The sequence below is a fragment of the Gopherus evgoodei genome, chromosome 3, assembly GCF_007399415.2.
Source record: "Gopherus evgoodei ecotype Sinaloan lineage chromosome 3, rGopEvg1_v1.p, whole genome shotgun sequence".
In the NCBI taxonomy this organism is placed as follows: domain Eukaryota; kingdom Metazoa; phylum Chordata; order Testudines; family Testudinidae; genus Gopherus; species Gopherus evgoodei.
Genome location: NC_044324.1, coordinates 74,892,478 through 74,920,405, shown reverse-complemented (window position 1 = coordinate 74,920,405; position 27,928 = coordinate 74,892,478). Strand labels below are relative to the sequence as shown.

At 43.2% G+C, this 27,928-nt stretch overlaps 1 protein-coding gene across 7 annotated transcripts in view; it reads left to right on the top strand.

Annotated features, from left to right (window-relative positions):
* Window positions 1-27,928, top strand: part of SNAP91 (synaptosome associated protein 91) — a 173,576-nt gene that overhangs the window by 99,559 nt on the left and 46,089 nt on the right. For all 7 annotated transcript variants that reach the window (XM_030555842.1, XM_030555837.1, XM_030555838.1 and 4 more), the window contains exons 15-16: window positions 11,618-11,632; window positions 11,785-11,955. In XM_030555842.1, coding sequence (XP_030411702.1) covers window positions 11,618-11,632; window positions 11,785-11,955 — 186 coding nt within the window. The remainder of the gene's footprint in view (window positions 1-11,617; window positions 11,633-11,784; window positions 11,956-27,928) is intronic.

The window sequence follows — 27,928 nt, the reverse complement described above, 5'->3', positions numbered from 1 at the left end:
GGTTAAGTTAGAGCATATCCTTTTTGAAGACATCAAATTGTGATCCAAAGACTTTAAGTGATGGAGAATCCGCCACATCACTACATAAGTTGTTCCAGTGGTTAATTCCCCTCTGTGTTAGATATAACATGATACAGTGGTTGGGAGCCAGAGCTACACAAATTCACAATTTGTCCCTTCTATGTAGATACTTACAGACAATGATCAAGTTACCTCTTAATCTTCTCTTGGATAAACTGCATAGATGAAGCTTTTTTCATCTTCTTTGGTAAAGCTGGTTTTCTAAACCTCACGTCATTTTTGTAGTAGTTTTCTGAACTTTTTTCCCATGTGTCCACGTTCTTTTTAAAGCATGGATAACAGAACTGGACACAGTATTCCAGTAATTAATCTTAATACCATCTAACAATACCTCCTTACTTCTCAATATTCACTCTTGTACATCCAAGGGATGCATTTCCTCTTAGCCATTGCATTGTATTCTAGAATATATTTGTCCCCTCTCCAAGTCTTATAAGTGTGACCTGCATTCTTGGTTCCTAGAAATATGACCTTGCATTAACTATGTTAAAATGTATGTTCAAGTGAGTCCAGCTTACCATGCATTTGAATTCAGTGTGTAGAACTGAGTTGTCCATGTTGTCTGCTCCACCATTTTTATCATCTGTGGATTTTATTGGCAGTTATCAATGATCTGGAAGTTAACAAGATCTAGATGTGGAATAGCACTGAGTCCAAAACAGATAGCAGTAGGTCCCCATTAAAAATGCCCTCGATGAATGAAGTTTAGTCATTTACAGTTATTTCTTTATCTGTCTAGCCATCTCAGAAACAGATTAAATATGGGCTACGTTGGTTTTTGTATAGTATTAATTTTTAATTTAGTGTTATGTGGTATCAAGTAAAATATCTTTTAGAAATCTATATATTGTCAACCTATGGCTTTGTCAGCCAAACTTTAATCTCCTTTTAGGCCAAACTTGATTTTATTTTTTATTATCTTTTTTCATAAAGATATATTGTCTGGAAAAAAATTATGCAGCCATGCTTTAATTCTGCACCTATAGTATCCTGTATTGGCCTTTCTATGATTTTGTCTTGGATCATAATAAAGCTAAGCACCCTATAGTTACCCAGGTCATCTTATTTACCTTTTATAAATACTAGCATATTAGCTTTTATCCAGGCCACTGGATTTTGTTAAATATCAACACTGCAAACCTCTCAGCCAATTCTTCTAAAAATCCTGAGGTGCCAATTATCTGCAAACTTAAAAATGCTAAAGAGCAATTGTGAATTTAAACATCCTAATTACAGTTGAAGTAGAAAGTATTTCATTATCATGTAAATGTCCTCCAACTTGATTATGCATACAGAACAAAAACATTTTTGAACCCTTCTGCCATATCTAAGTCACTGACAATTTTAGCATCTTTGTCTAGTAATGTACCTATAACACAACTAGGATTTGTTTTGTTCCGGATGTAATTTCCTTCTTATTTTCTTCTAACCTACTGAATGTAATCTTTGATATTCTTTTCAACCATTTTATTAGGAAAGCACTTGTTTCAACAACTCATTATTTTTTATTCTAATAAGTCTACTTTACCATTGGCAGTAATACGAATATGGTAACCTGTTAAATATATAGTAATTCTGTGTGAGATAATATGCTAATTGCAAGGAATAACTCTTTGCCTTACTCTGACACATCCTTCAAGCAATTGGCGAATCCGTTAAAATATTATGTACTGGAATAGGTTGCTTTTTATATATTTTGTGAGGTTTCTTTATTTTGAAACTGGGATTTATTTTTTCACTCTGGAGGGGTATGATAGGTAAATTTCACTTTAATTTAGAATGAGCTCTAAAAATAACTAAATAGTCAGGACTCCGTAAGAGAATGCAAGCCGTCAGTAAATGTATTTTAGAGTCTCTTCCTGTTGCTATATTGAAATTTTTACGCTGTGGGGGAATACACTTTCAGAAAAGGTAGGCTTCCTTTCTCATGGGGTACTCTGGGCTTCCCATCCACTTCCTTCCTCAATGCTCTTGCATCACAATTCAGCATAGGAAATCAGAATGTATCCTTTTCCAGTATTTGTACAGCTCCACTTGTCAGGTATAGGGAAATTGTTGGAAAGCAACAATAGGTGTTCATGCTTCAATTCCATATACCTCTCTCTGGGTTATGTGCCGCCTGCATGCAAGGCCAAAAGAGCTTGATACTCAGTCAGATCAACTCATTAAATGGTCTAGGAATGATTCAGACACAGTTGGGGAGAAATAAAAATTAGATTTCTCTTGATCAGAGTCAAATTTTAAATGGTCACTAGGCAAAATAATTAAAAAGAAACTTATACTGTCCTTAGGTCTTAAAGGTTAATTGTAAACAAAACCCTATTTCACTTCAACTGGCTATGTGGGGTGCCTTGTTTTAAAACAGGGGATGATAGTTCAACAAGGTATATGGTGATTTGCTTTAGGTTTCAAATGTCCATCCCTAGGAGCGGCGCCAGGGTTTCTGGTGCCCTAGGCAGAAGTCAGGGGGCAGCATTTTGTGCGCTCCCCATTGGGCACGTGGGAGCTTCTGGTTCCGCTCCCATCGTGCCACCAAAGAAGGACCCTCCGCCAAAATGCCACAGGCAACAGCGGCAGTTATTGAGCTGCTCAATTGCCTGCCGCTGTTTTCTGCGGCACATCAGCAGAAGGTCCTTCGGCAGTGGCGCGATGGGAACGGAACCGGTAGCTCCCATGCGCCCCATGGGAAGCGCACAAAATGCCAGCCCCCGGATTCTGGTGCCCTAGGAAACTGCCTTTGGTGGCCTAATGGAAGCGCCAGCCCGGTCCATCCCCCACTGCTTTTAGCTGTCTCCTTTTTCACTGGTGTTCCAACATACCTCATACTACACATCACAACCACCACTGAACTCTGTAAGAATAGGGACTGCCTGAAAGTATTGTTGATCATAGTATGCCCTTGTCAACTTCATATCTTTACAATGTAAAATAACAATAATAAACTAAAGAGAGTATGAGATGGGATGCACAAGTATGGAGTATTTCACCATTCACAGGAACCCTGTGCTACAGTTGAAGTGAGTTCTTCTAGAATGAAGACATGAAGAAAGCAGAAAAAATTGGACAAATGAAATTTATAACTGGTCAAGGCTCTTCATTCTCCAGACCTCCTTCCTTTGCATCAGTCTCTCACAAGTATTGAGAAGTTGACAATCTACTCATGTCTTCATATGCTAACATACTCCTTTCGTTCAGCAATGCCAAGCAGTTGTAATATGTGAACCAAAAGTTTTGACATTCTCTTGAAGCTTGTAACATCCTCTTGTAGGATTCCAGAAACTTAAGTCTCTAGGCTTCAAACCTAGACTAATTTTATATGCTGAAGGAAGTTTAGAAAAACAGATCTAGAGATAGGGAAAAGAAACCATGAAACTAAAGAAGAGAATAGCTGTTGTGGCTAAGAGTCTGTTTTTATTTTCAGAGTTTAAGGCACATCAGAAACTTTGTTTCTAGTACAGTGTAATAATCTATATCATACGTGGTCACACAAACTGTTTTAACGGTGATTTGGATTTTAAAATGTATCTGCACTTTAATATTGCTTTCTGAAAATTTCTCCCTCTTTTTTGCTTAGTTTCACTGTAGCTGCCATGCTTCCATTTATTATACAAACTTTTCCATAGCTGCATGTGCAATAATCTGCTTTCATTTTTCTGTGGCAGTAGGTTTTAATAGAGCAAGGTTTGGGAAATAAAAATTGCTGAATTAACGGAACATAATGTACCAAATGGAATGTAGGGAAGAGTGAGCAAGCGAAGAGGAAATGTGCTGAAGGAATGCAGTGTATTACTAAGGCAGGGGTTGGCAGCCTTTGGCACGGAGCCTGGCAGGGTAATCCGCTGGCAGGCTGCGAGACATTTTATTTACGTTGACCGTCTGCAGGAATGGTTCCCCCACAGCTCCCAGTGGCCACTGTTTGCCGATCCTGGCCAATGGGAGCTGCGGGAAGCAGCGTGGGTTGCATGGACATGCTGGCCACCATTTTTTTGCAGCTCCAATTGGCTGGGAATGGCACACTGCAGCCACTGGGAGCTGCAGGGTGCAGTTCCTGGAGATTGTCAATGTAAACAAAATGCCTCACAGCCTGCCGGCAGATCACACTGATGGGCCGCATGCCAAAGGTTGCAGACCCCTGTACTAAGGATTCAGTAGATTAAATTTTGCAGTTTCTTGGACCTCTATGATGAGAATTTACTTACATTCTTCTCCATTTCTAATTAACACTAACTTGAGAACAGATCACTCTTTTGAGCCTTTCCCTATTTATTTCTGAAATCTTAGGCACTTTGAAAAATCCCACCCTAAATGACATGTGATCCCAAGTTAGCCACCTCAGGTGTGTCTACACTGCAGTTAGACACCCATGACTGGCCCATGCCAGCTGACTTGGGTTTGGGCTAAGAGACTGTTGAATTGTAGTATAGACATTCAAGCTCTGGCTACAGCACAGGCTCTGGGCCTTCCTACTTCAGAGTCCCAGAGCAGTCAGTTGGCATGGGCCAGCGGTAGGTAGCTAATTGTAGTGTAGACATACCCTCAGGTGCTTTTGGAAGTCCAACCCTTTAATTTCTGCATTGTCTATGATTGTTAGACTTGCAAAGGGAATGATTGATTAAAAGAAATGAAGCAATGCTGCAAACTGTCTACTGAAACAATATATAGTATGTGGGTATGATTCATTCCTCTGGGAAGTGTCCCAAATGTTAACTGTTCAATTGTGTTTCTTGATGCCATGTTTTCCTTGGACATGTAAATTTTTCCTTGCAAATATTTTATGGTCCCTACAACATCAGAATATCATGAAATGTTAAAGTAGATTAATTTTAAACTGTGACCTAATACTCAACTTTTGATAATTTCACAGCTTCATTCCTCTGTTCCACAAAAATATCTGTAATGGCAGTAAGTATAAAAAGCAGTAAAACATTATTTTTAAATCTTGCATTCTTAAATAGTTGCAGTGTTTTCTCTTTAATTGCTTTATAAAACAATAATTGAAACTCTCTTTTTACAAGGTTTTAGTAGGCTACCATGCTGGAAAATTAGGAGGCTTCAGTACAATATAATCAACTATAAATTAGTGAGGTAACAAATTGGTTATATGTCAGTATAGACAAATGCAAGATGTGAGTGTTTCAACAGCAGTATCTCAAGTCAGGCTTTCAAAGCTCAGCCAGGTATGCAGTGATATGTTTTTTAATATACCTCTTGCTAGTGTTGTAAATTCTTTTATGGAAGGAAGTATGCCTCTTGACTATCTCAAGTTTAAAAAAAAAAAAGAAAAGGAAAAAAAACTTCAATATGTTTGGATTTTTTCCTACCAGTGCTTCTAATTCTGTGAATATTCCTCTGGTCTTTGTAATAGGAATTCGGCAGTAAATACTTCATTTCTACAGAGTAGGAACTTTCTTTTTATAACAATGTCTGATGTAAAGAGTTTGTTATATAATACAAAGGGACCATAACTATGTTTGGGTCATGCTACATGTACTTAGTGTTCCTCTACACTAACTTTTCTTCAGGGAAGAATTTTTAATGACTGTATTGGCCCATATACTACATGTGTGTGCCATTAGCTTGTGCTCAGTATGTTTTTTAGACTAAAGCTGTGGGCAGACTAGTAAAGAGTTGATTTAAAACAAGAAATCTAAACCAATAGTGTCACAGCCAGTGGATTTTGCCTCATTGTAAAGATGAGTTGAAACTACATAGTCACTCCTTTCTGTCTTATTGAAGTTAAAGGTTTTTACTCCTTGCATCTCTGTAGTGAAAGGTTATAAGAGCTACTGTTTTTGTGAAGCTGAGAAGTCTTTTATTTTGCAGTTTTGACTATCAAAGTGCAGTTGAGAACTGTAAGTACCCAGTGGTATTGTGATACAGTAGAGCTGCCCTGATGTGTAATAATCTTAGGGTGACTAGATAGCAAGGGTGAAAAATCAGGACAGGGGATGGGGGCGCAATTGGCACCTATATAAGACACAGCCCCAAATATGGGGACTGTCCCTATTAAATCAATATGTCTGGTCACCCTAAATAATCCAAAAGTCACTGGCAAATACCAGTTACATTAGTTGGTTATATTTTAAACTAAATCAAAACAGGAAAGGGAATGCTTCCTGCACCAGCAGGAGGAGGAGGAGGTGTGGGAGAGTCTGCTCACCCAAGTTACATAGAAGACAGGGAGCCTTTTTAAAATCTAAAGGAACTGTGTCCATGTCTCCCTCTTCATTATTTTAACCCTTGATTTCAGTGAAGAAGACAACAGCAGCATTGAGTAGGGCCCTACCAAATTCACAGCCATGAAATCTGCTCTTCCCCCCCCCCCCCATGAAATCTGATATTGTATGATTTTTACCCTATAGTATACAGATTTCACAGGGGAGACCAGTTTTTTCTCAAATTGGGATTCTTGACTCAAAATGAGTTGCAGTGAGGTTGCAAGGTTATTTTAGCGGGGGAGTCGCGGTATGGCCACCATTACTTCTGCAGTGCCTTCAGAGCTGGGTGGCCGGAGAGTGGTGGCTGTTGGTTGGGCACCCAGCTTTGAAGGCAGCATCCACCCTGCTAGCAGCAGTGCAGAAGTAAGGGTGGCAATACCATACCATGCCATCCTTGTGTCTGCTGCTGCTGCTGCTGGAAGTGGCTGTGCCTGCAGAGCTCCGCTCCGGGCCAGCAGCCTCCACTCTCTAGCTGCCTGGCTCTGATGGCAGCACCACCGCCAGCAGCAGCACAGAAGTGTAAGGGTAGTAGTACTGCAAACCTCCCGCCCCAACCCCAGCTCCTTTTTCAGTCAGGATCCCTACAGTTACAGCAGCGTGAAATTTCAGATTCAAATAGCTGAAATCAAGAAATGTATTATTTTTTAAAATTCTATGACCAAGAAGTTCACCAAAAGGGATCATGAATTTGGTAGGGCCAAATGAGGAGAGTCTGAAGACTGCAAGAAGTTCAGAGCCAGCCAAAACGTCTTGCAACTTTTAGTGTTTGTTTCTACATCTGACATTTTGTTAGTAAATCACAGATGTTACTTTATGAAATGACAAAGGAGGCATGCTCATTAAGGGCTCGGGGGGGTGGGTGGGGAGACGTATATACTAAAAGGTGTGACTGTAGCTGCAGATGCACATTTTTACTATGTTAGAAGCTACAATGGTCTCAATTTTAGAGTGAAAGTTTTTTTTCCCACAGATACTATACTTAGTTTCTATCTTAAGTGAAACAGAAGCTTTGGTACTTTAATTTCACTGTCCATAGCTGTTAAAAAATGCCAATTTTTTGATGGAGATCACTGAATCATGTAGCTGTGAGGGGGCTTATTCCTTCACTCTCTGTTCCCTGGTCCTTCTCGCATGAACAGAGAGCAACAATACCTGAAATCCAAAGGTGCAAACAATTCGATATTTGTTGGAGTGAACTTTCAGCAAGCATGATTACAGTTTCCTTCCTCAGTGTCCCCCCCTTCCCAGCTCTGACGCTAGAGAGCGTTGCCTGTATCCCTGTTCCCATTTCCCACCCCCTTAGCAAAACATTATTCCAGTTTCCCACTCCACCCCAATTCCTGATTGACTGACTGACTGCAGACTATATGGCAGGGGTAGGCAACCTATGGCACGCGTTCCGCCTTTGGCACGCGAACTGATTTTCAGCAGCACTCACACTGCCCAGGTCCTGGCCACCAGTCCGGGAGGCTCTGCATTTTAATTTAATTTTAAATTAAGCTTCTTAAAACATTTTACAAACCTTATTTACTCTACATACAACAGTAGTTCAGTTATGTATTGCAGACTTATAGAAAGAGACCTTCTAAAAACGTTAAAATGTATGACTGGCACGCGAAACCTTAAATTAGAGTGAATAAATGAAGACTCGGCACAGCACTTCTGAGAGGTTGCCGCTCCCTGCTATGTAGTGAAACTTGAGTTCTGCTTAGCTGTACCTTAACCAATCATTTTACTGAAATTTAACTGACCAATCCTAACATATGGTAACATGCTTATCTAACCAATTATATCCCACCATCTTAATTGGTTTACACGCAACAAAATTAATTATACAGCAGACAGAAACAGTCACAGAACCAGACAGAGACCATGCAAATAAACAATAGCAAAGTGGAAACTCTAATGACAAAACAATACAGAAGTGAGGATTTCACAACTACATCTATAAAGATATAAGGGTTTCCCAGCTGTGTCTATTGATAAATGAGTTCTTACCAAACAGAAAAGTATCAAACTAAATTGCCTTTTACATCTTCTAGGCTTCCCTTTTTCTGGAGGTGATAGATCGGATCACCTTTTTAACAACCCAAAATTGCCTTATTTCACTGACTGGTGAGGATGTGACCTTTCTCTTCCCAGCTTGTGGCTGCCCGAACTGTTTAGTCAAAGGCCTTAGCCTAAGAGCAAGGCTTTAGACTATCATAGTAAGATAAGGCCTATAAACGTGCAGACTGTGATTTTGATTCTTGTTTTATACCTCTATAATTAGCTAAGTGATAAGAATACACCTAAATTCTTAAAGTATAGGCCTTTGCAGACTGGCCTGAATATCTGTATCCTAACAATAGCCACTGCTGTTTTTAACAGATGTGTTGAGAGATGCTACAAAGATTGACGTATACTTCCTATTAGAAGGCTGATCGTATAGGTAAAGGCTCTTAGTCTCCTTTTCATGATAGTTCATCTTAATTGAATCTTCTAAATCAGACGGCAAGCACAGTTTGTGGCAGGAACCATGGCAAACTTTTTAATCTGACTCTTTCAATGTGCTCCAAGTCTGACTGCTCTAGAAGAGGATGGCAGTTTTCATATTAACTCAACAGTAGGCTTTTCTAAAACAAATACCTCTCTTGCCTTTTGAAAATCTGGCACTTGGAGACATAAAACTAAAAAAGACTTCATGGGTCATTGCATTAGCAGGCAACGATGTTGTATAATCCCTTTCTTAAATTTATCAAGCACTTGCTGGCTAATGATCTGAAAGTGAAAGTCTCTGCATCCCATTATTGCATCCCTGAGCTATTCACTCCAGCTATCAGTTATCACATGTGGTATTTTTCTGAACACTTGGTAACAACTTGTTTTGCCCCCTCTTGCATGTTGTGCATTCTAACCAACACTTTTCCCCACGTATGTATGAAATCGCAACACATCTTTTGAATAGAAATACAGGACTCTTTTCTTCCCCCTCACCCCCCACCCCCTGTAATACTACAGTCCTTTTGCTGGTGACAGTGAAGATAGACAAAAAATGTGAGTGGCAATCACCACAGGAGGGCTTGTTCATTTCAGGCTTCCACTATTCAGTCTTCTCTTGTGTCCCAGTTAGGGGTGGATTTGACAATCTTATGTGCCTTTTTCTATTCCATCCACATGCATCCAGGACCATATCTGATAACATCCCAGCCTGCTTATACTGGGCAATCAGTTTCAGGGTTCTGGTAGTCCATATGTGGTATTCCAGTTCCCCATAATTACATTTCCAACAATTAACCTCATTGATGTATTGAAATTATTGTGTTATCTCTTTTTGCAAAAAGCTTCTAGATGCTACTGTCCATTTGCAGTTTACCTATTCATTATAAGATGAAGATAGAGATTGTAAACTAGGCCACACTCTAAGCCCTTAATGCTTAGGACCTGTAACCAAACCTACTTTAGTTACATATATTTTGGTTCTTCTACTTGCTGTTACAGCTTCAATAACTTCCTTTAGTTTACCCAAAACCAGAGACCCCCCAAGATCTGGTCACTGGTCAATAGTAACCTAAAAATCACATCTGGTTTTGAGGCATATCTAGTTATACATCTTAACAAGACATACTTTGCCAAAGTACTTACACCTTTTGGGAGACTTTGCTTCCTTTCTAATGCAGCTGGATTTTTTCTAATGCAAAACACTTCAAATACCATACAGTGAACTCCAAACCACTTGTACTATGTATTAATCACCATTGTGAACTTCTTTATGGAAGACATAAAATAAAAAATTCATATAGGATGCATGAGTGGTATCCTGAAGCAATTGATATAGAATGTTTTTGAATTATCTAATTTTGTCACTTAATTCTGCTCTAGTTTGTGCTTATGTGCTGGAAGTAGGGCTGGTTGGGGCACTTCCACACCCCCTGACTTGAAGTGGTTCCCATCATACAGGGTTTACAGTTTGATTTAATGACTCTCAGCATCTCCACTGTACAAACTGTTCTAGCACTCCTGAATGTGTGCCTTTTTGTATAAATTTGGGATGAAGCATGGATATAAAAATACCTCTCTTTTTGCTTCCTCATTTTGTACATTGTCCTATTGCTAAAATGTTTACTCTGATCTAAAATTTAGAATTTGAGCATAATCATTTAATTCTGATAGGAAAAGACCACTTGATATTCAGTTAGATTTCCACAGAGTAGTTCAATTTCCACCCAAAACTGACAAGTTGAAATGACAAAATAAAAAGTTTATATTTGAAGACTCCAATTGGCTATAGATAGTTCGCTACATCATTTTCTGTCTTGCAGTGTGCGTTTTTTAAAATGACTCAGTTTGGATAACTAACTTCTTTTAACATGAACTCTAGTCTTGAATCCAAACATTGTTAACCAGCCAGTCCAGTGTCTTTTGTGTGTGTATGTACATTGTTTCTGGATGAGGGATCAATATGAAGCAGTCTCATAGACCATATGTCATAGCAGGCTTTGAGGAAAGGGGCAGATTATAATTGAATATTTTGTGTGCCAGTTTTTAGAACTGTATTAGTCAAATAGTCCTTATCTCTTTAATTGAGGTTTCATTTTAGTTGGCCATCAGTAGTTATGCAAATCTAAGCAGGAGGAGAATAGTTATCCATAGGTAAGGTATCACTGACAAACCTTAGAGCGACCCATTATCCTGGATAATTCCATTAATCTATTTAGCTGTAAATGTATGGGTTAAAGGCAAGCACTTTGGCTCTTCCATTGCAAAAATAATCTCTTAAATACAGTAGTCTTGAGATCGACAGCAATATGGGAAATAGGGAGACTGGTATAATCTGTGGCAACAAAATACTTAAATTGTTTTCTTGTTCAGTGCCAGTATAGTCCTGGATTTTTAAGAACTGATGTGACTCAAAGTACTTTTCTTACATAGAAAATATTTCAGTTAGCTAAAGCAAACTATTAATCAGCAGTCCATTCAGACTCACTCTTGGTAGTGTATTTAATAGAAACTATGTAATGAATGAATTTTGACAAGTGAATCAAAATTCCGTGCACCAATGGTTAAGTAACTGAATCAAGCTATTAAAGAAATGGATTCAGTTTCACATCAGGCTATTCACTTAAGTCTTTACTTTCACCTTTCAAAGTTCCTAAAATTAGACTTTCCTGTATAAGCGCAATTCAAGTTCTTTGGCATGTCTGGGTAGACTGGCATACTATTGATTGAATTGTTCAGAAGTTGTTTCACGTGTGTGGCTAATGTATATGTTCACTCTGGCAGTTTTGTTAACTCTCCGATTTCTTTATATTGCTATCATGTAATGGACAATGTTAAAGACCTCTTGGGAGAGGGTGAGTAACACTTTTTTTTTCTAAGCTTCTTTTAATAGAGAATTGTTAATATTATATTAACAGCTGTCTTTGCTTCTTGGAGTCTAGTGGTTTTTTTCCCCTTCTCTTCTGCTCACTATTTCCATTTGGTCTTCGTATATGGTTGCATATAGACAATCTGGCAGCGCTTTCCAGTGTTACTTCTGAGCCACAGATTTCAGATCCATTTGCTCCAGAGCCTAGCCCAACTACTGCTACAACTACTGAAATTGCAACTGCTTCAGCTTCTGCTACAACTACAACAACCATTACTGCTGTCACTGCTGAAGTGGATCTCTTTGGAGGTTAGTATCATTGCTGTAATGCTGCAATTTATACAGGAAGAATAAGCCATCTTGAAATCATCAACTTTCGTAGTCTAACTAAAAACTTGATCTGGTGGTGTCTGGAAGCCCAAATTATTCAAGTAATTAGATATATTTGAATGGAACTTACAGATTAAAGTTTTTTCTGGGTTGGTTTTTTTTGGTCATTGTACGTTCTGAAAGACTTTCCCTTTTCTGTGTGCAGGGTTTCCTTTTTGCATATCCCCTGTGGAGGGGGGGACATGTTCAACTGGGTTCTAAGCTTAACTCTTACGTCACCAATTATAGAACTAACAATTAATGTTAAAAATTAAATAGTGGAAGGATTTAAAAAAAAAAAGCCCACTCATCTGCAGATCTGCATTCTTATACTGTAAGTGAACCTAAGACCTTTTTCACTGAAATGTATAGGCTCATGTCCCTAAAATTACCAGTGCTCTACAGCTGTTTGTCACTGTACTTAATTGGCACACTCAGAGACCCACGTTGTGCTATTCTTTGACCCTTTCTTTAAATTCTAGTATTCTAGTCCTAAATTTTCTTGTATTTCAGGAGGCTTTGTTGAAGTTTTTTGTTGAAAGTAAACCCTAAAAAGTGTTTTGAAAACAAAATTGTCACTGACTGGCATAATTGGTGCCTTTTTCCTAATTTTTTGAATTGCTGCATAGCTGAGCCAAAAGGAGAATCCTACCCAAAGAGATTGAAATGGCAAATTAAATATCTACTGCTAGACTTTGAGGTAAAACTGAGCCCTTTCTCAGCCTTTTGCCTGGCCAACGGCAGAGTGAGAATATCTGTAGCCTGGTGGCTAGTGCACTCAGGCTGTGGGAGACCCAATTTCAAGTCCCTGCTCCAATTATATAGAGTGGAACAGCTTCAAAAGGAGAGATTAGGAGAACCAGATCAGAATGTTTATATTATATACAGGCCATTGGCTAGGGCATTTCCCTGCAATTGAGAGACCAGAGTCCAAATCCCTTCTCTCCATCTGATGTGGAGGGAGGAATTGAACCCAGATATCCCACATCCCAAGTAAGTGCTGTAACCAGTGAGAGAGAATCTATAAGAGTAGCACCACCACCTCCTCCCATTTTGTAAATCTAGTTCTAGTCTTTGCTCTTGTCAAAATGGCTGAAATTGAATGGCTGAAATGTAACTCAATTTGTTGAGTTACATTTTTAAAATGTATCGGTTTGGATTTGGTGAAAACTATTTTTGGCAAATGTGATGTGAATTGGCAAATAGTTTTGGTCAACCCAAACTTATTTTTCAGTGATAAAACTATTTGCCAAAAATTCACCCAGCTCTGGCTTCTGCCTCTATGTGCTTGTTGGCTTGAGTTCTTTGACATCCCTTCTACAGAATCTAATTACCTTTTCTTTATAAACTCTAAAGAAAGGTCCTGTGAAATCCATGCCCCAAGGAAATTAATTGTGTTATTGAGGAATGTTTGGTTTTGCATTAGAACTTTCTGGTAATGTGTCCATCTTCTGTACCCTTGAAGCTTTCTTGGTTGACTAAAGCTATCAATAGTTATGTCTCATTTGGTAAGTGAGGATGGTGATTTGTAAGGGCTTAGGCAGGGTTCTGATCATAATCTGATCTTTTCCTATTTCTTTCTGGTTTGTCTTCTCCTCATCACAAGCTTCCCACCCTCCTCAGATTCCCAATCACACAAACATGTCCTGGAGTCATCCTCATTTCAAACTTCCGACTCCCGCTAAAATTATTGTATACTTTGCCAAATGGTATTTTGCATGCTAGACTCTGTATCTTCTCTTCTGACTCTTGTACCAGTAAAACTCAAAGGATTGGGAATTTTCTTACTGCAGCTTTTCCAGATTACACAGGATCCACACATGTGCTTGAACCTATTTTATCCTTTTATGAACAGCAAAGGTAAAAAGATTACATTTCTTGTACAGAATTTTTACCCAATACATCTTTCCCATGATTTAAAATCACAGAAGTCCTGGAAGTTCCCAAATCTCTCCTGTCCATACAACCCACTAAATAGGGATTCTTGTTCAGGTGAGCACATGTAAAATAGAATGAGCCTTCATCAGACAGGCAGTTTTTAGATAAACAGACTTGGTTATCTACAGCTACCATTTTAACTGCACAAAAATACGCAGTCCATAAGCAGTCAAGCCATTTCTCTATACTTCAGACTTCAGCAGTAGCTCGCTGGAATTGCTGAAGTGCTACTCAGCTCCTAGTGAGAAGAAGCTGAGTATTCTATACTATGGGAGGATAAACATTCATGAAGTGCTTTTTCTCTTATAATGGGTTACTTTCTGAACGCTCATTACTATTTGTGGCAGAGAAATCTAGGACTGCAATACCTGCCTCAACCTTATGACTCAAGGGGTCCTACCGTAATTTCCAGGAGTCTGAAGGCTACTTCTCTTTGAACACAGTTTATACACAGTTCATACAAATGTGTATAAATTATGTATAGCACAGTAAACATACATATTGCTGTAACTATTTTAAAATATATAAATGAGAAATTGAAATGTGAGCTCTAAGATAATAAAATTATAAATGTATAACTGCATATACTGCAGAAGAATAGTTATTAAATGTTTTACCTATAACATTTTCTTACAATAAATGTATTCCTCAGCAAAGAAGCTGCAAATGTGACTTTCTTTATAGTTCCGCTACTAAATTCAATTTATCAGCTTCATCTGTGCCCTGCAGTTAAAAGAAAATGATGACTGGGGGGACTACCTTTTTGTCTCCATAGGCCATGTTTATAACCTGTATCAGGGAGTTTGTTTAAAATGTCTAGCAAGTTAAACAAGTTGACTGTGCGCTGTGTGAAGAACAACTTCCTTGTATTTGTTTTAAACCTGCTTTTTGGTGTTATAAAAATAATTAGCATTCTGAACTATATAGTAGAACATGTCAAGAAACCTTTCTTTGATCACTTCAATGATATTTGGGTCTCAAGCATTTTGAGAAGTTATATCTGAGATTATCTGTAACCATCAGTAGCTACTTTCCATGGATGAACAAGTAATGGTTCTAGACCTCTGTTACCTGGATCTTGTCATTAGAAGAGGATATTGTGAAGAAAAAATTGATAATCTTAAATACCAATCTGCTCAGATCCTAAATGAATAGCCATTTTTTTTCTGCCTTAAGAAATGGTTTACAATTTTTTTTGCCACTTCTTTTCCTGGGAAAAAATATCAAATCTTAAACCATTTCTCTCATAAGAATGGCCACACTGGGTCAGACCAAAGGTCCATCCAGCCCAGTATCCTGTCGGCCAACAGTGGCCAATGCCAGGTGCCCCAGAGGGAGTGAACCTAACAGGCAATGATGAATTGATGTCTCTCATGCCATCCATCTCCACCCTCTGACAAACAGAGGCTAGGGACACCATTCTTTACCCATCCTGGCTAATAGCCATTAATGGACTTAACCTCCATGAACTTATCTAGTTCTCTTTTAAACCGTGTTATAGTCCTAGCCTTCACAACCTCCTCAGGCAAGGAGTTCGACAAGTTGACTGTGCGCTATGTGAAGAAGAACTTCCTTGTATTTGTTTTAAACCTGCTGCCCATTAATTTCATTTTGTGGCCCCTAGTTCTTATATTATGGGAACAAGTAAATAACTTTTTCCTTATTCACTTTCTCCACACCACTTGTGATTTTATATACCTCTGTCATACCCCCCCTTAGTCTCCTCTTTTCGAAGCTGAAAAGTCCTAGCCTCTTTAATCTCACCTCATATGGGACCCGTTCCAAACCTCTAATCATTTTAGTTGTCTGTCTCTGAACCTTTCCTAATGCCAATATCTTTTCTGAAATGAGACCACATCTGTACACAGTATTCAAGATGTGGGTCTACCATGGTTTTATATAAGGGCAATAAGATATTCTCCATCTTACTTCTATCCCTTTTTTAATGATTCCTAACATCCTGTTTGCTTTTTTGACTGCTGCTGCACACTGCATGAATGCATTCAGAGAGCTATCCACGGTGACGCCAAGATCTTTTTCCTGATTAGCTGTAGCTAAATTAGCCCCCATCGTATTGTATGTATAGTTGGGGTTATTTTTTCCAATGTGCATTACTTTACATTTATCAACATTAAGTTTCATTTGACATTTTGTTGCCCAATTACTTAGTTTTGTGAGATCTTTTTGAAGTTCTTCACAGTCTGCTTTGGTCTGAGTAGTTTAGTATCATCAGCAAACTTTACCACTTCACTGTTTACCCCTTTCTCCAGATCATTTATGAATAAGTTGAATAGGATTGATCCTAGAACTGATCCTTGGGGAACACCACTAGTTACCCCTCTCCATTCTGAAAATTTACCATTTATTCCTACCCTTTGTTCCCTGTCTTTTTAACCAGTTCTCAACCCATGAAAGGATCTTCTCTCTTATCCCATGACAACTTTAATTTACGTAAGAGCTTTCAGTCAGGAACCTTGTCAAAGGCTTTCTGGAAATCTAAGTATCCCCCTTGTCCACAAGTTTGTTGACCCCTTCTAATAGATTAGTAAGACATTTCCCTTTACAGAAACCATGCTGACTTTTGCCCAACAATTTTCCATGTGTCTGACAATTTTATTATTTACTGTTGTTCCAACTAATTTGCCCGGTATTGACGTTAAACATACCGGTCTGTAATTGCCAGGATCACCTCTAGAGCTCTTTTTAAATATTGGCGTTACATTAGCTATCTTCCAGTCATTGGGTACAGAAGCTGATTTAAAGGACAGGTTACAAACCATAGTTAATAGTTCTGCAATTTCACATTTGAGTTCTTTCAGAACTCTTGGATGAATGCCATCTGGTCTCGGTGACATGTTACTGTTAAGTTTATCAATTAATTCCAAAACCACCTCCGACACTTCAGTCTGTGACAATTACTCAGATTTGTCACCTACAAAGGACGACTCAGGTTTGGGAATCTTCCTAACATCCTCAGCCGTGAAGACTTAAGTAAAGAATTCATTTAGTTCTTCTTCGAGTGATTGCTCATATCCATTCCAGTTAGGTGTGCATGCACCACGTGCACGTTCGTCAGAAACTTTTTACCTTAGCAACACTCGGCGAGTCGGCTGGACGCCCCCTGGAGTGGCGCCACTATGGCACCAGATATATACCCCGGTCGACCCGGCCACCCTTAAGTTCCTTCTTACCGCCCATGTCGGTCGTTGGAACAGTGGAGTGTGGCTTAGCTGACCTCCACCTTCCCTGGCTACTCATAGTCTTTCTTGTTGTTGTCTTATACATAGTTGTCGTTCTTGTATATAGATAGATTTTTAGTTGTAAGTTATTAGGTTAATAGTATAATTAGTTACTAGTTAGCGGAGTTTGGGGAGTAGCCCCTTCCCCGCACCCGGTACCGGAGCTCCTGTCCAGCTCACCGGGTTTCAAACCATGCTCGGCCTCTCACAGGCCGATGCCAACAGGAGGACCCACACAACTCCTGTTTGAAGTGCCTCGGGGAATCACATTTAACTGCTAAGTGCTCGATTTGCAAGGCTTTCAAGCCACGAACTAAAAAGGAGCGGGACATCAGACTAAAACAGCTCCTCATGGAAGCGGCCTTGACACCACCACCTTTGGCACTGGGCGCTGGGCAGTCGGTGAGCAGAGGCACTCCCACAGCACCTGATCGCACCAGTACGCCTAAAGACTCCCAGCACCGACTGCCACCGGCACCGAAGTCGACTCCACGTCGCTCTTTCCCCCAAAGCCAACAAAGGCTAAGAACCCTGCTGATCACCCTCACGGATGTGGCGCTGCCCCTACCCCCGGCTCCACTGGTGCGGGTAATACAATCTCTGGGCAAGCTGACTCTGACCAGACCACCGTCTGTTGGCTCAGCGGACCGGCACCACTCAAGATCGCGGTCCCTCAGGCGTTCCCGGTCGAGACGACACTCCCGCTCTCGACGCCGCTCGCAGTCCCGGCACCGTTCCTCTACACGGCACCGGTCAGACTCGCAGCACCGGTCGGACTCACGCTCCCCACCTCACTATTCGAGGCATTGCTCTAGCTCCCGGCACCGACCCAGGCATCGTACCTCCAGGAGCCGCTCACGTCGCAGGGACTCGAGATCCCAGTCGACCTCCCGGCACTGGTCTGGTCGCAGGTCCCGATCTCGATCACAAATACCGGCACCAGTCCCCGCTAAGGAGGGGAACGAGGTCCATTGGGACCTCAGCCCAAGGTTTCTCTGCTCCTCCATGGCCATCCAGGCAGACGTCGGTGTCCTCCCACGCGGACAGTTTCTACGACCAGGACCGTGATACAGAGGTGCCTACCGGGGTCTTCCAGGATGTCCAGTCTCAGGACGCGGGACCTCAATAGTGGTTCTTTGGGACACCCTGGGCATACCACCAGGCCCAGGGTGCTCCTTTGCCCCAGACATGCCCCGCTTCCTCAGAGCATCAGGCGCCTGAGGCCACCATCAGCCGTCCCCCTCCTGCTGGGACAGAGGAGCAGCTGATCCATCCACCAGGCTCCCCGGTACCACTAGAGCTGGAACCGACCCACGAGCAAGAGGCCATTCAGGACCCTCTCATCCCCGGAGTGTCATCCTCTTCTTCTCCGGATGAGGTGGTGGCAGGTACCTCGTCGTCAGGGCCCCCGCCTATAGACCTCAGAGCTAATCAGGACCTCCTTAAAGGGTGGCGCTTAACATTAACCTCCCTGTAGAGGAAGTCCTGGAGGTTGAGGATCCCGTCGTGAGCATCCTGTCGGCGGATACTCCCACTAGGGTGGCTGTGCCCTTCATTAAGACCATCCAGGCCACTGCCGACACCTTATAGTAGTCCCCAGCCTCCATTCCCCCTGTGGCAAATGGAGTCAAGAGGAAATACATGGTACCTTCTTGAGGGTACGAATACCTGTATGTCCACCCTCCTCATTAGTTGTCCAATCAGTCAACGAAAGGGAACGCCATGGCCAACAGGCACCAGCCCCCAAATCTAAGGAGGCTAGGTGGATGGACCTACTGGGCCGCAAGGTGTATTCGGCAGGTGCCCTGCAGCTCCTGGTGGCCAATCAGCAGGCTCTCTTGAGCCATTACAGCTACAACACCTGGGCGGAGGTGGGTGGGTTCACAGAACTCCTACCCCCAGACTCACGCCAAGAATTTGCCGCATTCCTGGAAGAAGGGAAGAAGGTGGCCAGAACCTCCATCCAAGCTTCTCTTGATGCAGCCGACTCGGCAGCCAGAACTCTACCCTCAGGTATCACCCATGAGGTGTATCTCCTGGTTCCAGGTCTCCAACCTGCCACCCGAGCTCCAATACACTATTCAGGACTTACCCTTTGATAGCAAGGGTTTGTTCTCTGAGAAGACTGACCCCAGGTTGCAGAGTTTAAAAGAAAACAGGGTCATCATGCGCTCATTGAGCATGCATACCTCCGTGACCCAACATAGACCCTTCCGCCCTCAACCCCACCGCCCGTACTTTGTGCCCCGGCACAGGCAAGATTTCAGTAGAAGGCGCAGGCAGGGTGGCTGTAGACGCCAGTCTGGGCCCCAAGGAGGTCAAAACAGCCCCACAAAGGCACATCCGGGGCCTAAGTCTCCCTTTTGAAGGTATGCACAAGGACAGCATACCAGTCTCAGGGCAGGATCCTTCTCCTCCCTTCTAAAACCGCCTCTCCTACTTCCTCCCGGCGTGGTCCCAATTGACCTCAGATATCTGGGTCCTACGGACGGTGAAACAAGGATACCACCTCCAATTTGTTTCATCCCTGCCTTCCCACCCCCCATCCCAGTCCCTCTTCAGGGACCCCTCTCATGAGCAAGGCCTCTTACAAGAGATGCAGTCTCTCCTCGCCGCAGGAGCAATAGAGGAGGTATCAGATGAGAAGGGGAAGGGGTTTTACTCCCGCTACTTTCTGATTCCCAAGTCCAAGGGAGGCCTGAGGCCTATCCTAGATCTGCGAGGCCTCAACAAGTTTCTAGTCAAGTTGAAGTTCCGCATGGTCTCCCTGGGGACTATTATCCCATCCTTGGATCCTGGAAACTGGTATGCCGCCCTCGACATGAAGGACGCATACTTCCACATCACCATCTTCCCTCCGCACAGGAGGTATATCTGCTTTGTGGCCAATCACCTGCACTTCCAATTTACTGTCCTCCCCTTTGGCCTCTCCACGGCCCCAAGAGTGTTTACGAAGTGCATGGCCGTCGTCGCCGCCTACCTCCGCCGGCAGCAGATACATGTATTTCTGTATCTGGACGACTGGCTCATAAAGGGAACCCCCCAGACTCAGGTCCGACAATACGTGGGGGTAATCACGGACCTATTCTCCCAGTTGGGGCTCCTCCTCAGTGCGGAAAAGTCCACCCTGGTCCCCACACAAAGGCTGGACTTCATAGGGGCAACCCTGGACTCCACTCGAGCCAGGACCTACCTCCCCCAGCCACGTTTCCAGGCTATCATGACTATCATTCGAGGCCTGCAGACCTCCCCAAACACCTCAGCTCGCACGTGTCTCGGTCTACTTGGCCGCATGTACTTTTGTGACCAAATATGCCAGACTCTGCCTGCGGCCACTCCAGACGTGGCTCAATTCGGTCTACCGTCCGGGCAGGGACCCTATAGACGTTCTGGTGACAGTTCCCCCGAGTGCCTAACGCTCCCTCAACTGGTGGCTAACTCCCTCCCTGGTGTGTGCAGGGCTACCATTCCATCCACCACAGCCCTTGCTGTCCCTGACGACAGATGCGTCATTTCTTGGTTGGGGGGCTCACCTCGGTCACCTTCGTACACAGGGCCTTTGGACACCACACGAGCTGATGCTCCACATAAACATCCGGGAGCTGAGAGCAGTCCGCCTCGCGTGTCGGGCGTTCCAGCAACATCTTCACGGCCGTTGTGTCTCAAGTGTTTACAGACAACACAACGGCCTTGTATTATATCAAGAAACAGGGAGGGACTCGCTCTTCTCCCCTGTGTCAAGAGACCGTTCGACTCTGGGACTTTTGCATAGCCCACTCGATAGACCTGGTGGCATCCTTTCTTCCAGGGGTACAGAACACTCTGCGGATCAGCTGAGCAGATCCTTCCTCTGCCACGAGTGGTCGATAAGGCCAGATGTTGTTCATTCGATCTTCCAGAGGTGGGGGTTTCCCCGCATAGACCTGTTTGCCTCGCGCACGAACAGGAAGTGCCAAGCGTTCTGCTCTTTCCAGGGTCTTTCACCGGGGTCAATCACGGACGCATTCCTCATGTCATGGAGGCACCACCTGCTCTATGCCTTCCCACCATTCCCTCTGGTTCACAAGGTCCTAATAAAACTCCGCAGGGACAGAGCGCACCTAATTCTGATTGCGCCAGCGTGGCCCAGACAGCACTGGTACACCACCCTGCTTGACCTGTCCATGGCCAGCCCAGTTACCTGCCTCTCCTTCCAGACCTCATAACGCAGGACCATGGCAGTCTTCGCCACCCGGACCTGCAGGCCCTTCACCTCACGGCGTGGCTCCTACGTGGCTGAACACATCGGAGTTGTGCTGTTCTGTTCCAGTACAGCATATTCTCCTTAGTAGCAGAAAGCCTTCCACTCGGTCCACGTACCTGGTCAAGTGGAAACGTTTCTCCTCCTGCTGTACAACGCAGAACGTTACTCCTTCTCAGGCCTCGATTCCCGTAGTTCTGGACTATCTCTGGTCGCTTAAGCAACAGGGCCTGGCGATATCTTCTCTGACAGTGCACTTGGCGGCTATCTCCACATTCCATCCTGGCGAAAGTGGCCACTCCGTGTTTTCCCACCCCTTAATCACCAGGTTCCTTAAGGGCCTTGAGAGCCTCTACCCCCCAGTACGCTGCCCTGCCCCCACTTGGGACCTCAACTTAGTCCTAAGCAGACTTATGCTTCTGCCATTTGAGCCATTGGCGACTTGCTCGCTCCTGTACCTGTCATGGAAGACAGTCGTCTTAGTGGCCATTACATCGGCCAGAAGGGTTTCAGAAATTTGGGTGCTTACGGTAGCCCCGCCGTATACTGTCTTTCACAAGGACAAGGTACAGCTGCAACCTCATCCTGCGTTCCTCCCTAAGGTAGTGTCGGCCTTCCATACCAACCAGGACATCTTCCTCCCGGTCTTCTTTCCAAAGCCTCACTCTTCGCGACGGGAGCAGCAGTTACACTTCTTAGATGTCCGTAGGGCGCTAGCCTTTTATATCGAGCGGACAAAGACCTTCCGGAAATCCCCCCAGCTGTTCGTGGCAGTCGCCAAGAGGATGAAAGGTCTACCGGTCTCCTCCCAGAGGATCTCCTCTTGGGTAACAGCGTGCATACGCACATGCTATGACCTGGCTCATGTCCCTTCGGGACATCCCACTGTGCATTCAACCAGAGCTCAGGCTTCATCAGCCGCTTTCCTGGCCCATGTGCCTATCCAGGAGATATGCCGCGCAGCGACCTGGTCATCGGTCCACACCTTTGCCTCGCACTATGCGCTGGTCCAACAGTCTAGAGATGATGCAGCCTTTGGCGCAGCGGTTCTGCATGCTGCTACATCTCACTCCAACCCCTCTGCCTAGGTAAGGCTTGGGAATCACCTAACTGGAATGGATATGAGCAATCACTCGAAGAAGAAAAGACGGTTACTCACCTTTGTAACTGTTGTTCTTTGAGATGTGTTGCTCATATCTATTTCAAACTCACCCTCCTTCCCCACTGTTGTAGTAGCCGGCAAGAAGGAACTGAAGGGTGGCCAAGACGGCTGGGGTATATATCTGGTGCCATAGCGGCGCCACTCCAGGGGGCGCCCAGCCCACCCGCCAAGTGTTGCTAGGGTAAAAAGTTTCCGACGAATGTGCACGCGGCGCACGCACACCTAACTGGAATGGATATGAGCAACACATCTTGAAGAACAACAGTTACAAAGGTGAGTAACCGTTTTTTTCTCTGCAATGACTTTATCGTCTTTAAGGGCTCCTTTTGTATCTTGATCGTCCAGGGGCCTCACTGGTTGTTTAGCAGGCTTCTTGCTTCTGATGTACTTAAACATTTTGTTGTTACCTTTGGAGTTTTTGGCTAGCTATTCTTCAAATTCTTATCTTTTCTTATTACATTTTTACATTTTATTTGGCAGTATTTATGGTCCTTCCTATTTACCTCACTAGGATTTAACTTCCACTTTTTAAAAGATGCCTTTTTATCTCTCACTGCTTCTTTAACATGGTCGATAAGCCGCAGTGGCTCTTTAGTTCTTTTACTGTGTGTGTGTGGTTTTTTTTTTTTTAATTTGGGATATACATTTAAATTGGGCCTCTATTATGGTGTCTTTGAGAAGTGTCCATGCAACTTGCAGGAATTTCACTCTAGTCACTGTACCTTTTAATTTCTGTTTAACTTTCCTCCTTACTTTTGCATAGTTACCCTGTCTGAAATAAAATGCCAGTGTTGAGCTGTTGAGCAATGTTTTTCCCAGCACAGGAATGTTAAATATTGTTATATTATGGTCACTATTTCCAAGCGGTCCTGTTACAGTTACTTCTTGGATCAGATCCTGTGCTCCACTCAGGACTAAATCGAGAATTGCTTCTCCCCTTCTGGGTTCCTGTACCAGCTGCTCCAAGAAGCAGTCATTTAAAGTATCGACAAATTTTGTCTCTGCATTTCGTTCTGAAGTGACATGTACCCAGTCAATATGGGGATAATTGAAATCCTGCACTTTTATTGAATTCTTTATTTTGATAGCCTCTTTAGTCTCCCTTAGCATTTCATAGTCACTATCACTGTCTGATCAGGTGGTCGATAATAGATCCCTACTGTTATATTTTTATTAGAGCATGGAATTTCTACCCGTGGAGATTCTATGGAACATGTGTATTCATTCAAGATTTTTACTTCATTTGATTCTACATTTTCTTTCACAACCCCCTCTCCTGCCCCACCACACGACCTGACTCCTAGACTTTAAGGTCAGAAGGGACCATTATGATTTTCTAGTCTGAACTCCTGCACAATGCGGGCCACAGAATCTCACCCACCCACTCCTGTAACAAACCCCTGACCTATGTTCGAGCTATTGAAATCCTCAACTTGTGGTTTAAAAACTTCAACGTGCAGAGATTCCTCCAGCAGGTGACCTGTGCCCCACACTACAGAGGAAGATGAAAAACCCCCAGTGCCTCTGCCAATCTGCCCTGAAGGAAAATTCCTTCCCGACCCCAAATATGGCGATCAGCTAAACCCTGAGCATGTAGGCAAGACTCATCAGCCAGACACCCAGGAAAGAATTCTCTGCAGTAACTCAGATCTCACCCTATTTAGTGTCCCATCACAGGCCATTGGGCATATTTACCTGCTAATAATCAAAGGTCAATTAGTTTCATTTTGGCAATTATCAAAACACCCCCTCCATAAATTTATCAAGCTTACTCCTGAAGCCAGATATGTCTCTTGCCTCCACTGGTCCTCTGGAAGGCTATTCCAGAACTTCAGTCCTCTGATGGTTAGAAACTTTCATCTAATTTCAAGTCTAAGCTTCCTGATGGCCAGTTTATATCCATTTGTTCCTGTATCCACATTGGTACTGAGCTTAAATAATTCCTCTCCCTCCCTGGTATTTATCCCTCTGATATATTTATAGAGAGCAGTCATATCTCTCCTCAGCCTTCTTTTGGTTAGGCTAAGCAAGCCAAGCTCTTTGAGTCTTCTTTCATAAGACAGGTTTTCCATTCCTCAGATCATCCTAGTAGCCCTTCTCTATACCTGTTCCAGTTTGAATTCATCCTTCTTAAACGTGGGAGACCAGAACTGTGCACACTATTCCAGATGAGGTTTCACTAGTGCCTTATATAATGGTACTAACACCTATTTATCTCTACCGGAAATACCTTGCCTGATGCATCCCAAGATTGCATTTAGCTTTTTTCATAGCCATATCACATTGGCGGCCCATAATCATCCTGTGATCAACCAGTATGCTGAGGTCCTTCTTCTCTGTTATTTCCAACTGATGCATTCCCAGTTTGTAACAAAAATTCTTGTTGTTAATTCCTAAATTCATGACCTTGCACTTTTCACTATTAAATTTCATCCTATTACTATTACTCCAGTTTACAAGGTCATCCAGATCTTCCTGTAGGATATCCTGGTCCCTCTCTGTATTGGCAATACCTCCCAGCTTTGTGTCATCCACAAACTTTATTAGCACATTCCCACTTTGTGCCAATTTCAGTAATAATAAGATTGGTCCCAAAACCGATCCCTGAGGAACTCCACTAGTAACCTTCTTCCAGCCTGACAGTTTTCCTTTCAGTATGACCCGTTGTATTCTCCCCTTTAACCAGTTCCTTATCCACCTTTCAGTTTTCATATGATCCCCATCTTTTCCCATTTAGCTAATAATTCCCCATGCGGACCAGTATCAAATGCCTTACTGAAATCAAGGTAAATTAGATCCACTGCATTTCCTTTGTCTAAAAAATCTGGTACCTCCTCAAAGGAGGTCAGGTTGGTTTGGCACGAACTGCCTTCAGTAAAACCATGTTGTATTTTACCCCAGTTACCATTGACCTCAATATCCTTAACTACTTTCTCCTTCAAAGTTTTTTCCAAGGCCTTGCATACTACAGATGTCAAACTAACAGGCCAGTAGTTACCCGGATCACCTTTTTTTCCTTTTTTAAAAATGGGAACTATGTTAGCAATTCTCCCATCATACGGTACAACCCCTGAGTTTACAGATTCATTAAAAATTCTTGCTAATGGGCTTGCTATTTCATGTGCCATTTCCTTTAATATTCCTGGATGACGATTATCTGAGCCCCCCCCAGTATAGTTCTGTCCTTCCGATATATTTTGTGCCCCAGAATGACTGTGTCCCATTGATTGTCGTCACTCCACCAAGTTTCTGTGATGCTAATTATATCAATATCCTCCTTTAACACAAGGCACTCTAGTTCACCCATCTTATTATTATTTAGACTTATAGCATTTGCATACAAGCACTTGAAAAATTTGTCACTGTTTGTCTGACTTTTTTCTGATGTGTCAGATTCTTTGTGAATGTTTCTTGTCTGATCTGGCCCATACTTGATCCTCTTCCATCCTATCCTCCTGACTAAAACCTAGAGAACCTCTATCAATAGACTCTCCTCTAAAAGAAGTCTGTCTGATCCACATGCTCCTCTGCAGCAATCAGCTTTCCTCCATCTCTTAACATGAAAAAGGTTGCAGAGCACTTTTTAAACTAAGTGCCAGCAGTCTGGATCCACTCTGGTTTAGGTGGAGCCATCCTTCCTGTGTCGGCTTTCCTCATCCCAAAAGTTTCCCCAATTCCTAATAAATCTAAACTCCTCCTCCTCCCTACACCATTGTCTCATCCATGTATTGAAACTCTGAAGCTCTGCCTGCCTACCTGGCCCTGCATGTGGAACTGGAAGCATTTCTGAGAATGCCGCCATAGAAGTCCTGGATTTCAATCTCTTTGCTAGCAGCCCAAATTTGGCCTCCAGGATGTCTCTCCTACCCTTCCTGATGTCATTGGTAGCTATATGTACCACGACCACTGGCTCCTCCCTAGCACTACACATAAGTCTGTCTAGATGCCTCGAGAGATCCGCAACCTTCACACCAGGCAGGCAAGTCACCATATGGTTCTCCCGGTCATCACAAACCCAGCTATCTGTGTTTCTAATGATAGAGTCTCCCATTATTACACCTGCCTTTTCTATTGACTGGATTTCTGTCCCCCGGGGTATCCTTTCACACTGAGTTACCTCCCAACGTCATCTGGAAGGAAGGTCCCAGCTATGGGATTGTTTCTGCCTGCTCCTGTTGACTGCTCTCCTTCCCTGAGTCTTTCATCCTCCTTACAGTGCAGGGGTTGTCTGACCGGAGGTGGGACAATTCCACAGTGTCCCAGAAAGCCTCATCAACATACCTCTCTGCCTACCTTAACTCCTCCAGTTCCGCCACCCTGGCCTCCAAAGCCCGTACGTGGTCTCTGAGGGCCAGGAGCTCCTTGCACCGAATGCACGCACAAACCACCTGCCCACCGGGCAGATAATCATACATGCTGCATGAAGCACAATAAACAGGATAGCCCCCACTCTGCTGCTGGGCTTCTGCTTGCATTTTCTCCTACAGCTGCCTAGGTTAATGAAAGGGTTTTTGTTTAACTCAAGAAGTTTTGATTATAATATAATTTAAAGGTTTTAAAGAATGGTAAGTGTACCTTGCCTCCTTCCCACTCCCCTTCCAAACTCCCTCCCGAAACTCCCTGTTAGCGGCCCCTGTTCACAAAAGCTCTTGGGAAGTATATCTAACTCTCACCTTTCCTCTAGTCCTCTGATTCTGAGAGTTTTGAATTTTCATGGAAAAGGTATCTTTCATGAGTCACTGAATTGACACAAGTCTGCAATATTCTAAGCAGCCGTAGATCCGATGCCATATAGGCAGCAGCTTTGCAGATTTCATTACACCTGCCTACTAACGTGCTTTGATCTGATGGACCATTAGATATAGGGAAGAAAGGATAGTTTAGTCCAGCGGTTCTCAAATTGTGGGTCAGGACCCCAGAATGGGTCACAGTCCCATTTTAATGGGGTTGCCAAGGCTGGCTTAGACTTGCTGGGGTCCAGAGCCAAAGCCCAAGCCTGAGGGCTTCAGCTCTGGACGGCGGGGCTAAGGTTATAGGCTCCCTACCTGGGGCTGAAGCCCTTGGGCTTCGGCTTCGGCTTTGATCCCCTAGCCTGGGGCAGTGGGGATTTGGCTTTGTGTTTTCTCTCCCCACCCTTCCCCCCAGGGTCGTGGGGCTTGGATGGGCTCCAGCTTCAGTCCCCACTTCTGGGGTCCTGTAGTAATTTTTGTTGTCACAAGGTGGTCACAGTGCAATGACATTTGAGAACCCCTGATGTAGTCTCCTTCAGGATCTATTGGTCTTTGCCTTTCTCCTGAAGCTGCCCACAAGAAACATAAGTTTAAGTGACTCTTG